The 16371-nt window shown below is 36.3% G+C and overlaps 2 protein-coding genes across 3 annotated transcripts in view; both read left to right on the forward strand.

Annotated features, from left to right (window-relative positions):
* Positions 1–386: 386 nt before the first annotated feature.
* tcof1 (treacle ribosome biogenesis factor 1) lies at positions 387–7903 on the forward strand. Of its 2 annotated transcripts, none has more exons than XM_084132812.1 (9): positions 387–646; positions 1178–1239; positions 1330–1364; positions 2185–2274; positions 2680–2741; positions 2824–2986; positions 4348–6132; positions 6235–6314; positions 7330–7903. In XM_084132812.1, exons 1-9 carry the CDS (start codon positions 530–532, stop codon positions 7402–7404), a joined length of 2469 nt encoding a protein of 822 aa, XP_083988938.1. In that variant the 5' UTR covers positions 387–529; the 3' UTR covers positions 7405–7903. The 2 variants fall into 2 exon arrangements, with proteins under 2 accessions (XP_083988938.1, XP_083988939.1); XM_084132813.1 differs by having other exon boundaries at positions 394–646; positions 1184–1239.
* Positions 7904–11352: 3449 nt separating this feature from the next.
* Positions 11353–16371, forward strand: part of f8 (coagulation factor VIII, procoagulant component) — a 32828-nt gene continuing 27809 nt past the window's right edge. Inside the window, exons 1-4 of the mRNA XM_084132811.1 lie at positions 11353–11561; positions 13891–13988; positions 14068–14190; positions 15868–16080. Of these exons, the coding sequence (XP_083988937.1) occupies positions 11413–11561; positions 13891–13988; positions 14068–14190; positions 15868–16080 (583 nt within the window). The 5' untranslated portion in view covers positions 11353–11412. The remainder of the gene's footprint in view (positions 11562–13890; positions 13989–14067; positions 14191–15867; positions 16081–16371) is intronic.

A 16371-nucleotide genomic window follows, 5' to 3' on the forward strand; every position in this document is an offset into this window, starting at 1 on the left:
GGCGGGTTTGGATGTCTGGATCTGATCGGTCTTGATTGGTCGGAGTTGTGTTTGTGGTTTTACACTTTCACAGAGCTGTTTTCCCCTAGAGGACATGCTGACTCTGCTGTTCTTGAAATCAGACAATGAGCACGACCTCACTGAACTGCAGCTCAGGTAACATGTTCATCAAACCAGACCACACAAAACCAGTCATGCATTGGTTGTGATGTCTCTCAGATCAAAACATGTGCTATAACACATCTTCATCACTTATAGATTACATAATATAAAGTGAAATTAGAATTTTTTTTAATCACTGTTGTGGCGTTCATGTACTTTCAACTCGTAAACACGATCTTTCCTACACACTTTTAAAAAACTACATTTCCCATGATGCAGTGCGCGCATTGCGAGAGTTCAGGGGTCAGAGAGAAGGAATGCGCGTGAAGCTTGTCTGCGCTAGCGTAGCGGAAATAGAAACATGCAGCAAAGTTTTTCCTAAGTATCACGAGCATCCGTTTTTTATTTATTTACCGCCATCACAAACATGACCTCAAATATTACAGACGCAACGCAAGACGAGCTGATCAATTTAATATATCACCATTTAAAGGACAACGGCTACCAGAAAGCAGCACACGTGTTGAAAAAGCACGCGCCCAAGGTGCAGAAATGTTTATGCATGTGTGTGTGTGTGTGTGTGTGTGTGTGAGAGAGAGAGAGTGAGAGTGCATGTTCGTAAATCAAGAGACTGTCTGTTTTTTTGCATGCATTTTCAACAGAGGTCAAATAAAGCTGTTGCATTACATCTGTCGAATCAAATCTGATGCATTCACCAACACCAATGTATTTAGTTCAAATCAGTTCACAGTCACACTGAAATCACTGCCTATTAACATAAACCGTAATGCAATTGAATGGTTAAAGCTTTATTTCTACAACATAGACATGGCTTCATGCATGTGTGCATTACAAATGACATGAGTGCTAGAAAATAAGCATTTTAAGCTTGTGCATGTAGTAAATGCACTTTTTCCTGTGTTATACTGATAGTTAATGGTGTTAGAGTACAGATAGAAGCACTAAATAAGATTTATACTCATGCACCAGTTCTCAATGATCCTGTAGAGCTCAGGACTGTGATATGCACAGATATATGAATTCTCTGAATGCATGTGTTAACTGTGTCTGTCAGTTGCAGGTTGAAACTGAAGAAGTGAAAGTGTCTTTGAGTGAGATCTTTCAGAAGTGGGCAAGGTAACACAGTGCATGCATGTCTCATATTATAGGCTCTATTGAAAAGCATTTAAACTAATTTATAATTTTTCCCCAACATGATGTTTTCAGCTCAGATGATGGAGATGTTCCACCTGTGCCTTCTGGTATGTACGTCATCAGCGTCACTATCTAGTGTTTGTTCGTCAGAAGGTTCATAGGGACAAACTGTGTATTGTGCATCAGGGATTTTCAACAAGGGAGTGCTGGGGGTTTGTGGGAAAGTAGAGAGAAAAGCAGTGTAAAAAATGTAGAAATTAATAAATAAATTTGATTTTTTTAAAGAAATAATAAATTAATACATTATATTAAAATAACTTATACATAAATAAAAATCGATTCAATTAAATGAATACATTTGATTAAATTAACACTAAATAAATAAATACAACTTTTAAATAAAAGTAAAAAAAAGAAAAGTGGTGTAAAAATGTAAAAGATAAATTAAAAACATAAGGTAACTAAACTAATAACTTAATACAGTTGATTAAAATAATTAGATAATTTTTATATATATATATATATATATATATATATATATATATATATATATATATATATATATATATATATATATATATACACACACACACACACACACACAATTATAAATAAAAATGCATCCTACAGTACTACAGCAATATAATAGATATTTTACACATGATATTACATTTTCACAGTATTATTTGGGTCTATACAAGAAAATAAAATGTAAAGCTGTGTATATCCTGTGGATGATCATGTTTGGTGGTCCATGTGAAAGATTGAAAATCCCTGTCGTTCATGAATGTTTGACAGAAATCAAGCATGTTTACCACCATTTACTGATTTCTTCTGACTATCCTGCCTTCTAGATATTAGTATAAGCAATGATAATTCAAAACCCACTAATATTGAGTAACCTACAGAAAGTCCTCGCATCCGCAGGTGTTGAAACTCCTGAGCTCCAGAGTCCAGCAAAAAGACAGAGAGGTTCTTCAACCGGAACCCAGTCTAAGATCACAGCTCCCTCTGCTGGTAAACGAGCCATTGTTTTTAATAATATCTTCATATTGTGTAATGTGTGTTTTATCTGACAGCTGTAAACATAAGCCACAAATAATTTTTCTAAATGTCATAATTATTTGTCAACAAACAAGTATTCATGACTTCGATGAGCTCATTGTTTCTGCATTAAATTATTACATTGTTTAAATTAATATTTTTTTGCTAACTGTGATTTTGTATATGTACATTTCTGAAATGCATAACTTAGACAGTTTCCTCTGATAACAGACTCTAAATTGTAATGTGGACTCGTGCATTTTCTGCAAAGCTGCTTTGAAACGATGTGCATTGTGAAAAGCGCTATACAAATAAATGTGAATTTAATTGAATTGAACTATAGTTTGTTTCTGTGTGTGTGTGTGTGTGTGTGTACAGGACTTAATCCCAAAAAACCTGTCGGCAACATTCAAACTTCAGGAACGGCGGGAAAATCAACGGTATTTGGTTTAAACATGACCGAAATGTTTTATTCATTCACCAAAGTCTCCTGAAATATTCATCATTGATTCCACTGCACAGAAACAGAAGAAAAGTGAAACTGGGACTAAACCGAGGAAAAGAAAAAACTCCAGCTCAGAAGATGTTTTGGTTCCTCCATCGGCCGCTGATCCGGGGAATGATTCGGACTCGGACTCCAGTTTAGATGTGGATAAGTGGAGGAAACTGCTTTCTGAATTTTCAGGTGAGAAAAAACTAAATAGAAAGCATTGAAAGGCTTCAGTTCATTACGCCTTGTCCTGCCAAAGGATGAATCTCACAAACCCCAAAATCAACATGTGAATTGTTTCGTCTTATATATACTTTGCATAAAGACAATTGAGCTCTTTTTCATAAAAAGTAAGATTTTCTTGATGTCTTCTGCTCACCGAGGCTGCATTTATGTGATCAAAAATAACAGTAATATTGTGAAATATTAATACTATTTTAAATGCCGGTTTTCCATGTGAATATATAGTAAAGTGTAATTTATTCCTGTGATCAAAGCTGAATTTTCAGCATCATTACTCCAGTCTTCAGTGTCACATGATCCTTCAGAAATCATTCTAATATGATGATTTGATGCTCGAGAAACATTTATCATTATTATCAATGTTGACAATATTTTAGTGGAAACTGATACATTTTATTTCTCAGGATTCTATGATGAATATACAAAATTCAAAAGAACACCATTTATTCGAAAATATAATCTTTTGTAACATTATAAAGAGGTCAGTTATGTGATATTTTTTTGTTTTTTGTTTTTTTTTTGGCCAAAGAGATCAGAAATAGTCATTTTTCATGAACTGTTTAACAAAACCTTGAGTTCCATAACTTTTTGTTGGCATGGTCTTAAGATGATCTGGTCAAACGTTCGTGAAAATCGGAGCAACAGCCTAGGAGGAGTTTGAAAATATACTTTTTTTCTCCAAAATTCAAAATTGCGGAAAACGTTTCATGATGGAAAATGAACTCAGGATTCAATTGAATTGTCAAGAGCCAATGAGGAAAAAGGAAAAAAAAATTCTAGCCTTTATGGTTCAAAAAGCATATACATGAGTGCATCTTTGGACAGTTGGTGGCGCTAGAGGGATTGAGTTAGAGACTCCAAATTTGCTGTGATGACAGTTCAGCCTGTCCTCTATCAGTGTGCCAAATTTCATAACTTTCCCGCAAGCGATTCTATGAGCTGCCATAGACTTCCACAGCAGAAATGGAAAAATAATAAGAACGCCAATGGATACAATATTTTTTTTCATTTGTTTTGTTTTAGTTTCATCTTTTTCCTTATTTATTCTTACTTTAATAAATTTTGATCATTATCCAACGTGTTGTCTCCTTTGTCGCGGCTTGTGAGCCGGCCATGACACTACAAACATGATAATCACTGCGATAATATTCCAATCATAGACACTTAAGCATTTGTCTATTTAAATCCAAACTGGGCAAACTGGGCTGGGCAGTGTATTTCCCATTCATTTTGTGATGTAAGGGTGAAATGTGATGTGTTTTCATAAGATTCAAACAGAAATATGATCATAAAAGTTTGTCTTTTGTTACCAGACGTCGACAGAGAGAAAATGGACGTTCTTTCGATTTTGGACGAATCTTTTGGGAAGATCCCAGAAAGGACCAGGGCGAGAAGGAAGCCGAGAACAAAAAAAAAGAAAGAGGAAAACCAAGCCAACAAGGGAAAGTCCGATACGCCAGCAAACGAAGCGACGGACAAATCCAAGGACGTTTCTGTAACAACCGAAGCATCCAAGACTAGTTCAAAAAAGCCGAAAGACAAAGAAGCTGAAGTTTCTAAAGTCAAGAAAAAGACTGGAAATAAGAAAAATAGTAGCGTCTCAGCATCTCTTGATGTGGTTGAGACCCCCAAAAAAACTAAATCTAAAACTACACAGGATGAGGCCGACAAAGCGGAAGAACATCTTGAAACTAACGGACCTCTGAAAGGAACTAAAGAGGTTGGCGTATCAGATTCAGAAGCCATTAGGACTCCTAAAAGAGTTCATTTTGAACCATGTAATAGTTTTTCACAGCAGGTTGAGGAAAATGCTCGTAAAGATAACGGTACCTCAGAAACCAGCAGCGCTGACACTCCATCTAAAAAGACTAAAAAAAAGAAAGGCCTTTCTGAGGCCAGTGATGTTGAAACTGACAACAGTCCCTTAAATATTCAAGAAGTTAAGAAAGCTTCTGTGGAAACTCACTGTGAAGAAACCAACCTTACGACGGACCAATCAGAGACAAAGAAAGTGAAAAACAAGAAGTCTAAAAGTGTTGCGGAGCCCGTTCCCAATGAAACGTCTTCTAAGAAGGGTAAAGCCAAGAAAACTGAAGTTCCTTCTGAGATTGACCAAGAAACAACATCTGAATCCGTTAAACCCGAGTCTTCATCTAAAAAAGCCAAACATAAGGCCATTGAAAGCATTTCAGAAACAATTGAGTCTGAAACGCCATCCAAAAAATCCAAATGTAAGGCCAGTGAAAGCATTTCAGAAACGCTTGAGTCTGAAACACCATCTAAAAGATCCAAATTTAAGACCATTGAAAGCATTTCAGAAACAATTGAGTCTACAACGCCATCTAAAAAATCCAAACATAAGACCATTGAAAGCATTTCAGAAACAATTGAGTCTGAAACGCCATCCAAAAAATCCAAATGTAAGGCCAGTGAAAGCCTTTCAGAAACAATTGAGTCTGAAACACCATCTAAAAAAGCCAAAAGTAAGACCATTGAAAGCCTTTCAGAAACAATTGAGTCTGAAACACCATCTAAAAAATCCAAACATAAGGCCAGTGAAAGCATTTCAGAAACAATTGAGTCTGAAACACCATCTAAAAAATCCAAACATAAGGCCAGTGAAAGCATTTCAGAAACAATTGAGTCTGAAACGCCATCTAAAAAGGCTAAAGCCGTGAAAGAACCTGGTGAGGTGGAAACTAGCAATAAAAAGCCCAAAACGGTCCCGTCGGATGCTGATCTCCTTCAGCTCGACTCTGCAAACAGCTCTTTGAAAAAAAAGAAAAGCAAGATGGCTGCTGATGGCGTGGAGATCCAGCATGACGTTCCTTCGCCTGTGAAAAGTCGTCGATCTCAAAACGGCGTTGCCGATGGCTTGGGAAATGAGGAAACCTCCAGTCAAGAGCTAAACACACTGTCAAAAAAAAACAAAAAACACAAAACGGAGGAAGCTTGTGACGTTCCCGCCGCGCCAGAGGCCAAGAAAGACAAAGTGAAGGGCAAAGACAAGAAGGGTGAAAATGCAGATGCTCTTCAACCTCCTCCACCACCAGAAGAAGAAGAAGAAGAAGAAGCTGCAATGAGCCAGAAGAAAAAAAGTGAGTCATTAAAAAATATGCATGTGTTGACATGGCTTTTTTTTTTACGGCATCCTTCAAATTCTTCTTCAATGTTCCCTCTCATGCTGAAATGATGCACAGAGAAGAAGAAGAGAGGAGAAGAAGCAGAGGGAATCGTCCCTGTATCTGCTCCAGTTGAGGAGCCGGTCGTGCACAAGAAGGTAAAACTGCTGGATTGATGGTTGGTTTCGTAAATTGCGTGTTCAGAATGATGCTGTTTTTAAAAGAAAATGCTGTTCATCAACAAAAACTAACAGAAAATATCTATAAAGCCTACCGTATCATATTTGATACACACATTTGAAAATCCCGTTGAACACAATCTACTACATGCCCCATTGCAGTCAACAGGGTGCAAATTTTAAAAAGAGGATAACACAGTGTAGGCAACACCGATTTTTGTCGTTGTTCTCTGTACTGACAGCACTCCAAATTTACAAAAAAATGAGCTTTAAGTTGCTGAGAGTGGTTGCTAAGGGTGTTGTGAAGCGGTCATAGCCGCACAGCTATTGACCAATCAGAATCAAGGATTGAAACTAACCGTTTTATAAAGTCAGATATACAGTATATTAGTCAGATTATTATTTTTTTTAAATGGAACAATTTTGGAACCTTTAGACAAAATCGAAACAAAAGTGTGCATGTGTGTTTTTATAAAGTTTCATATTTGATATATCAGGCTTTTATGGCTCATATGATGTATATGTCGTCAAAAAAATCAGATATAGTCAAAGAAATTGGAGTTTGGCCGTGGAAATGCACCCTTTATCCACATAAATATCAGCATCTGCACTAAACTCAGTTTGGGCCTCTGAATAAAATTGAGCTGTTTTTCCTCGTCGAGTTTGAGCTCCATATTCTCACTATGAGACATAAAAGCCTGATGTATCAAATATGAAACTAAATAAAACACACACATGCACACTTTTGTTGTAGATTTTGTCTAAAAGTTCCAAAATTGTTCCATTAAAAAAAAAAAAAAAAAAAAAAAAATCGGACTAATATACTGTATATCTGACTGTATATCTAAAGTATTTGCTATTATTTAGTATGTCAGGCTTTACAGGGTTAATTATGCCTCTTCTATGATTCTTTAATTGACATTCTGCAATAAATCTCTCTCGGATTGATTGAGTTCTGTGAGTAAATGACTTTTACCCCTCTTTTATTGTCCAGAAAAAGAAGAAAGAGAAAGCGCTCATGGACTCAACCGCACATAATGTTCAAGACATCAGTTCTCAGTCTCACTGAGGAGAAACTTCTGACATAATGACTTGATCTCAGTGCATGCTCCGTCCCGACTGTGAGGATCGTGTGTGTTCATGTGTGTGTGCAAGTCAGTGTTTGTATGTTTTATATTTTTATGGAGGTGAATTTTGAGAAATATTTAATATTCTCTTTTTTGCTGTTGTTTTGTTTTTCTATTTTTGATAACTGGACTTTGTGATGAAGAAGAATTTTATGTCTTTTGTATTCTTTTAAACGTGTTTTTAAAAAACAAATCATGAGAGCCATGAAAAAAAAACGAATCATGCCGTTTTATTTTCATTTTGGTCATGTGACAAGTTGTCCTCATTCTTTTTTTTTTTTTTGAAAGGTACATTTAAAAAGTAATAAGTACAATTGTTTAGGATGAACCAGTAAATTCTATAAATGTCATTTTGTGTTAATATTTGTGACCATTATTAAGGGAAAAAATTTGTCTAATTTTTTTTTTTTTTTAGGTGCAAAATACAGATGATTTTATTTATATTTGTCTCTCCTCATTCTTCACACTGACAGATGTACATATGTATTCATATTTCCTATTTAAAGTTTGGCTGGGATATATCGAAGGGTTTTTAAAGAGACATACATGTATATTAACATATTTTCTCCTTTTTACCCAGAAGATAATTTAAGTAATTAAGTAATTTTATTTCTGCTAAATGTTTATTACATAACTTATCAGTTCACTAGAATATGAATGACCTCAACTGTCACCGTTCTAAGTTTACTTCACTATATTACAATTAAATCCTAATCTAATCATGACAAACTATATATCGTTGGAAAGGTCTAAGACTCCTAAATAGCTATTTTTGCACTGTTTTTTGTTACACATTATGTAGGAACAGAAATGGATGAATTTATGACAAGAGTGCACATCAAAAAATCTACATCATAACAGGAGCTATGACCTTCGTCACAAAAAGTCGACGCACACACTTTTAGTAATTGAAACTTTGGTTTTCATGCTAAAAGTTCATAATAAAACTCTAAAAATAATCTAGTATTTGTCAATAAAAAAATAAAAAGTATAAATAAAAAGTATAAAAAGTATAATATATATATTATATTATACCTCTAAAAAGTATAATATATATATTATCCTCTAAAATATAATATAATCTTTTTTTACGTCACATATTTTATTAGTTAGCATAAATTAGGCATAATTTGAAAGCTTACGAACTCATCCTGTGAAAACCGTTTTGAAACTGGACGTTTTTTGTGATATCAACTTCAAATTTGATTTTATAGTAACAAACTTTGATTTTATAGTAACAAATATTTTGTAAAATATATATTTTATATAAAAGAAAAATATTAAGCACAGTATATTTGATTTACTGTAAATTTAAACTTCCACAACTTTTTCATACTTTCATTTTTTTAAGTGCTTTCACTTCAGCAATAATCTGCTGCGTGTTTTCTTTAAACTTAAGGTCTATATTCCAAAGCATTCTTGAATTACAACCATTTTAGTCTGAATAGTGCATTTTAATGTCTATTCTCAAAAAGGGGGGTGACAAAAATAGACAGAAAAAGTGGGGGGTTAATAGACACGGACTAAAATACACAAACCTCACATTTTAAATTGAGCTTAAGGCAATAAAACTTAAATTGTTTTAAGGCAATAACCTTTTATTCATGCACTGGTAATTAAATAAAGATTTTGGGCTATTTTGCTTCTCTAAAACATCTGAAATACACAAACTTTATTTTATTAAAGTTTATTTTATTAAATTTCTGGCACTGAGCCAGAAATGTCCACTTCTGTCCATCAAATTTTCCCGTTTTTATCCTATCTATATTCTAAAGGTTTTTTTTTTCTACTGTAGGGTTTGTATATTCTGATTTATGGACTGATAAAAGAGAAATGTCCAAAATCCCTTCTGTAAAATCTCTTAATAGTTTCCAGCTTTCTGTTCAGGAGATGTATACAAATTAGTGCATATTTAATTGTAGAATGCCTCATTTGTATAATTAAAACAAAACATTAAAGAAAATGTGTAATACAAAGCAATTGTCAAGGTGTACTGTGATTAACCAACTTGGAAAGTATGGTGATATATGTTAGTTAAATCCTTTTCTCTTTTCTTGCCTTAATATGCAGAAGTTTTTAGGTGGATTTTCCCAATTTACTGTAATGACAAACCCCCGGTTTCACAGACCAGGCTTAAACCTAGTCCCAGACTAAAATGCATGTTTGAGATCATTTTTACTAAAAAAGCAACTTGACTTTTGTCTCAAGATGCACACCAGTATTATTTTAAAATAAAAGCTACTTAAAAGTCCTGAATTGAACTAAGGCCTAATCCTGGCTGAATCTAACCCCCGTCTGTGAAACCAGGTCTATATGTTTTTCAAGATTAAAATCGCGACCCGACGAGGATGGGATTCGAACCCACGCGTGCAGAGCACAATGGATTAGCAGTCCATCGCCTTAACCACTCGGCCACCTCGTCACGGCTGGCGCAATTCTCCTAAACAGGTGGAGCTGGAGATTTCAGAAATAACCTCAACTCGGTTTATTGTTACAAAATCTGGATTAATCAGGTGAGTGCGGACGTCCAATCACATTCACGTTTCTGTATCTGTGCGCTCGCTCCCGTCCCGTCCGGTTACTGTAATGTCCACTAGGGGGCGCCGTAGCCTTCCTTGCAAATGGTCCCTGTTCTGTATAATGTTCAATGTCAGGGAAAAAATGTTGAAATAGAGAGAGATTGATAACGAAAGTCAGAAGAGGGAAATATGTCAACTTTACCGTCACTCTCACACCCGCTGTATTAGAACTCACAGCAGCGTTTACAAGTTTTCTTGTAATTTGATGCAAAAGGTACAAATCTATAGTGTTATAAACGTACATAAACTTTTTTTAAATGAAAATATAAAAAAACGTTACATGATTACTGGTGCTGATGACCGTTAAAACCATAGGTTAGAAGAACCGCGTTAATCCAGTCAGTGAAAAAGGTCCAATAATATCATTCCGCGATATCGTTTGTGTGACGCGGTCCGCACTTGAGGAATAGTATCTCTCCGCGCTGCCAGTTCCTCAGGTGATGCGTGCCACGGTTTAATACTGACAGTCTGACACCAGGTAGCTCAGGTTTAAAAGATGACAATATCACAGAATGTGTTGTATGACATGTGAAAAATAACGAGACATTATTTACCAATTAAATTAAAATAAAACCCAACGAAGGTTGTTTCAGAACTGGTGGAAAAGTAGTTCCTCAACACTGATTAAGCCAGAAAGAGAATTGCTTAGAAACTATTATTCACAAAAAGTATATAACCCATTAGTACTGTTTAGTCAGATGTTTTCTTTCTACAAAGCTTTACTTAGAAATGTACTATGGTAGTCATAGTTTACGCCAAATAGGGCTATTTAAATAATAAGAAAACACCCCAAAATTACAATAATCCCATTAAACTTATGTGTCAATACCTAAAACAACTGCTTTCAGAAACTTTCCTTGGAAAAACTTAATCAGCAACAACTAAGACTTCCATATTCGGTTGTTTCTGTAAATGTTTCATTCGATTTAAAATAGATATTTCATAATATCTGTATTTTCCAATGCTGGAGTTATTTTTAGCCAAAAAGCACAAATTTACGGTTTTGTAAGTGTGGGCTTCAGATAAAAACAAAATATTGTTGGTCCTGGGCAAAGAAAAATGAAGAACCTCTGCTTTAAAATTGTTTCCAGTGATAATGTAACTAAATATGAAGTAAATATGAAAACTTTTTGTAGTGCTTTTCATGGGGTAAAAATAGGAATTTACAAAACCCTACACACCGCAATCCATCATCCTTTCTTTCTCTTCTTACATCATTCTTCTTATGACTCAAACCCTCATCATTACTCATGTACGTTCTCTCAGTCTCTCTCTTTCTAAGCTCCTCCCTACACACTTCTCAGTTATATGAGACCTGACAGCATCCCAGCATCACATTCAGTCAGCGTGTGTCTAACTTGAGCTCCAGTGATGAAGGTTGTGCCGTTCCTCCTCTTCCTCACAGCGTGTCTGAAGTCTTCCAGTGTCCTGGCGAAGACTCTGGACTTCTTCATCGCAGCAGTGGAAACCAAGTGGGAATATGTGTTTACAGACACAACAGATCCTTCTGCAAACCAGAGGTGGGCACTTTTACTATAACAATTACATGCACTAGTTTTATCATAAACCATGCATCTTTTATGAACATTTTTACACGGTGTTCTCAAAAACACAACAGTGGTGTTTTATCAGAGAGTAAACTGGGAATGTGACCATAAAGCATAATGTCAGTATTATAAGGAAACAGCTTTGAAGAAAGCGTTTTATCTTTTCATTAGTTGACATGGACTCAGTCCAGCAACATTCAAAGGCAAAAAACTTTGAGGACTGTCCAAAATTCAATTACGCTCCCAGTTAAACAGAGCATAACCAAATTATAAGTTAATAGCTTGATTGATCGTTTGAAGCCTAATTTGATTCCAGTTATTTATATTTGATATATTCTAGTAGTGATTTTCAATCTATGAATAGTGCATGCGGTCAGAACAAACATCTTTGATTTGGTGTTTGTAGAACAGAGTGTGATAACAGTTCATCAGTGTGAAACCGCAGCGGATCATTTGCTGAATATGCATATTTCTTGCAATAGATAATCCTTTATGAGGCATAGAACATTCTGTTACTATAAAAGTCAACACTGAAATATTAAAAGACCATATCTGGTATAATTACATTAGTTTAGTTAAGCTTAGTTAAGGTTAGTTTATTTATTTATTTGAAAAGGGACCATGCACATTTTTTAACATAAATGTTTCCATTTCATGCATTTTGTACCAGATTTACCCAAAAGCTGATTTTCATCCGCATTCCCTTGGCAGGTCATCACTAACATAAATGATAAAATAACACAAACTGTTCCTATGTACGATAAAACATAAATGCATGAACACACACATACACACACACACATTCTTGTACATCTATCTTTATGAGGACTTTCATTGACACAATGCAATCTCTAGCCGCTTACTCTAACCTTATACCATCACAACTAAGTGCCTAACACTTACCCACACACACACGCACGCACACACACACACACACACACACACACACACACACACACACACACACACACATTCTTGTACATCTATCTTTATGAGGACTTTCATTGACACAATGCAATCTCTATCCGCTTACTCTAACCTTACCCATCACAACTAAGTGCCTAACCCTTACCCACACACACACATACACACACACACATACGCACGCGCGCACACACACACACACACACACACACACACACACACACACTCTTGTACATCTATCTTTATGAGGACTTTCATTGACACAATGCAATCTCTATCCGCTTACTCTAACCTTACCCATCACAACTAAGTGCCTAACCCTTACCCACACACACACACACACATTCTTGTACATCTATCTTTATGAGGACTTTCATTGACACAATGCAATCTCTATCCGCTTACTCTAACCTTACCCATCACAACTAAGTGCCTAACCCTTACCCACACACACACATACACACACACACGCACGCGCGCACACACACACACACACACACACACACACACACACACACACACACACACACACACACACACACACACACACACACACACTCTTGTACATCTATCTTTATGAGGACTTTCATTGACACAATGCAATCTCTATCCGCTTACTCTATCCTTACCCATCACAACTAAGTGCCTAACCCTTACCCACACACACACACACACACACACACACACACACACACACATACACGCACATCCTATCAGGGCCAAACATTTTTTCTTATTTAGGATTTATTAATAATCAATTAAACTGCAATGTTAATGTGTACAGAGTTAATTTTAAAAAAGAATAGCTTCAATTTAAAAATAACTATAGATAAAAATAGATGTAAATTGTCACAACTCAAAAAAATATGTTTCTCTAAGATCCTACAATCATGATAATGGTTTGCTTTTTCAATTAATATACAGAATAAATAATAAGGGACCTAGCACTGAACCTTGGGGTACACCCATTATATAATGTAATTTACACCTTTAATTTGTACACATTGTTCTCTATATGATAAATCTGAGGATATCCCTGCTAAAGCTCCATATGAAAACTGAAACTTAAGACAGTTTAGAGGGAATAACTTTGTGATTAACCATATCAAAGGCTTTATGCAAATCTAAAAACACAGCACCAACTAATCCTCCTTTGCCAAGTCTAGATTTAATTTGCTCTATTAAATGTAAAGTAGCTGTTTCAGTGAAATAATTTACTCTGAAACCAAACTGTATACATTTAGCACTGCATTACAAAATTACTGCATGCGTGCATTATATTGTGTTGTATTGCATTATGTTGTGTTGTATTGCACTGTATTGTGTTGTATTGCACTGTATTGTGGATGGCTAGTTACAGTTTATTAATTTTTAACAGGAAATTTGCATCTGGTGTCCAGAAATACACCAAGGCTGTATATACGGAATACACCGATTCCACTTTTACAACACCAAAGTCAAAACCTCCATGGGCTGGTCAGTATAAACCCTTGCTTCTCATGAAAAACATGTTTCGAATGAACTTGGACAGAATATTAATTTGTTTCTGTTCCAGGTATTCAAGGCCCGACCATCAGGACAGTGGTGAACGACAGGGTTGTGGTGCACTTCAAAAACTTCGCCTCACAGTCTTTCAGCATTTCTCCCATCGGCGTTCCGTACTGGAAACAATCGGAAGGTAAATCTAAATGAATGTGCTGCAGATTCGCATTCATCTTCTTGGAATTCAATAGACATTTGCAGACACTTTTATCCAGAGCGACTTACAATTGAGGAATACAAAAAGTGATTCATCTTAAAGAGGGAATAAACGTGAGAAGTGCTAGTGCTAGCCATCGTTAGAAGCTAGAACAGGGACGGATTAAAGGGATACTTCGCCGATTAGCATTAAGCTTTGTATCAGTAGAAACCAAGTAGTGTTTTGGAATGACCGTGCTTCCCTCCCTCATGTCCCCCTGAGACGAGAGATTTCTGTATTGTGTGTCTGGAAAAAAACCTCAGATGACGCAAAAATCGTCATTTATCGTCATCAGAGGCTTTTCTGTCCAGAGGCGAGAGACTCCAGCCAGTAGGAGGCGCTCGTCCCGCATGTCCTCAACCCGCCCATAGGGGGATCTCACGATAAAACGCCGTCTTCTCAGTTTCGAATCGACTAGTAGCCTAGCTGTGTCATTTCTTCCGACACTGCCCTCTATAACCGGTAGGCGTGGCTTGGGCGTGGCCTCGTAGAGCAGTGAAGCAAGTGCATTCTGGGAGTTGTAGTCTTTCATCCACATGAGCCAGAAATACATTTTCTGGCTTTTCTCAGTCTAGAAGGTAGCCTGACTACGTCAGACTTCGTACTTCCGCTCAATTTCATTTCGCTTCTGTACTCAGTCTGAGATAGCGACCTATCTTAGCATTTTCCTCCTGCCTCAAAACAGCCGGCCAATCAACGAACAGAGGGCGGGCTGAGAGCCGTGACGTAGATTGTACCGTGGATGCGTAGATTTACTTCACATAATCTGCAAAAGTTGTTCACAGCCATGTTCACTCCGGTATTTCGCTCGATGGTGTTTACAGTGGAAGTTCGCTGAACCGGCGCATAACACACGTCATAACCAAACGTTATGTGATTGGCTTACGGGTAACCAATGATTTTAAACTTCAGACAAGCGCCCCCCCCCCGCGAGAAAGAAAACGCTTTTCAATGATGCCCTTCCAGACTCTGTCTACGAAGCAAAGCGAAGTAACAGAGTTTGGTATTACCAGGCTATCTAGAAGGCACCACCTTCTAAAATAATTTCACATTTCTGCTACATAAATTACCCAATTTAAAGACACATTCATCTTTCCAGTGTTGAAAAATCCCTTTAAGTATCATCTTACTAAAACATATTATTGGAGATATAGTGAGAATTGGTATTTATATGCATTTTAGTCTATTTTAGTAGTCTGCTATACTGTTATGAAGATCTCATTGATTTACATTACAAGCATCAGAATTTATTCTTACTTTTTTGAAATATCCCTTTAAGGAAGGAATAGTTAAAAAGCATAAAGGAGGATAATTCATTCCAGACTGCACAATTAAGTTTTACAGCTTCGGGAAAATAGTGCCTGGAATGAATTCACAGCATCATTACAGATTCCATTTGGAATTCTGGAATTTGTTTTGTAACACTGGAGATACTAATAAATTCCAGGAGTGCTTAAAGAACATGTGATTTCTCTTTTGACAGTTGCATAAATATGGTAAGTCTGGGCTTACCCGGGAAAATGAAAGCAAAATGAAAGCAAAATGAAAGCAATATCCTGACTGGTTTAAAAACCCATAGTGTGTAAAGATAAACCTCAACATCCTTCTGCTTTTCAGGCGCGGGGTACGAGGACTTCAGTTCTGTTCAGGAGAGAGCGGATGATGCAGTGCCTCCTGGCGGATACTATAAGTACGTGTGGGACATTTCCCCCAACTCCGGACCAACCACATCAGACCCGGAGTGCCTCACCTACATTTACTCATCGCAGGTCGACATCGTGCGAGACTTCAACAGCGGACTCGTCGGGGCTCTGCTGATCTGTAAAACAGGTGTGACTATGTTCTGTTTGTATGTGTCAAACATATCAATTTAGAAGTAAAATATCAGTTTAAATGCTTTTATTTAACAGGTTCCTTCAATTCAATTCAATTCACATTTATTTGTATAGTGTTTTTCACAATGCACATCGTTTCAGAAAATACATGAGTCCACATTACAATTTAGAGTATCAGAGGTTATGTATTTCAGAAATGTACATATACAAAATCACAGTTAGCTAAAAATGTATTAATTTAAACAATGTAATAATTAAAGGCTGAAACAATGAGCTCATTGAAGTA

This window comes from Abramis brama (assembly GCF_963993115.1).
Source record: "Abramis brama genome assembly, chromosome: 13".
NCBI lineage: Eukaryota > Metazoa > Chordata > Actinopteri > Cypriniformes > Leuciscidae > Abramis > Abramis brama.

Excerpts from the sequence above, each read along its gene's own strand:
- tcof1 (XM_084132812.1), top strand. The coding sequence starts at position 530 with ATGACCTCAAATATTACAGACGCAACGCAAGACGAGCTGATCAATTTA. Across the intron at positions 2,742-2,823 it reads GAACGGCGGGAAAATCAACG|AAACAGAAGAAAAGTGAAAC; the intron begins GTATTTGGTTTA and ends TCCACTGCACAG. Across the intron at positions 6,315-7,329 it reads AGCCGGTCGTGCACAAGAAG|AAAAAGAAGAAAGAGAAAGC; the intron begins GTAAAACTGCTG and ends TTTATTGTCCAG.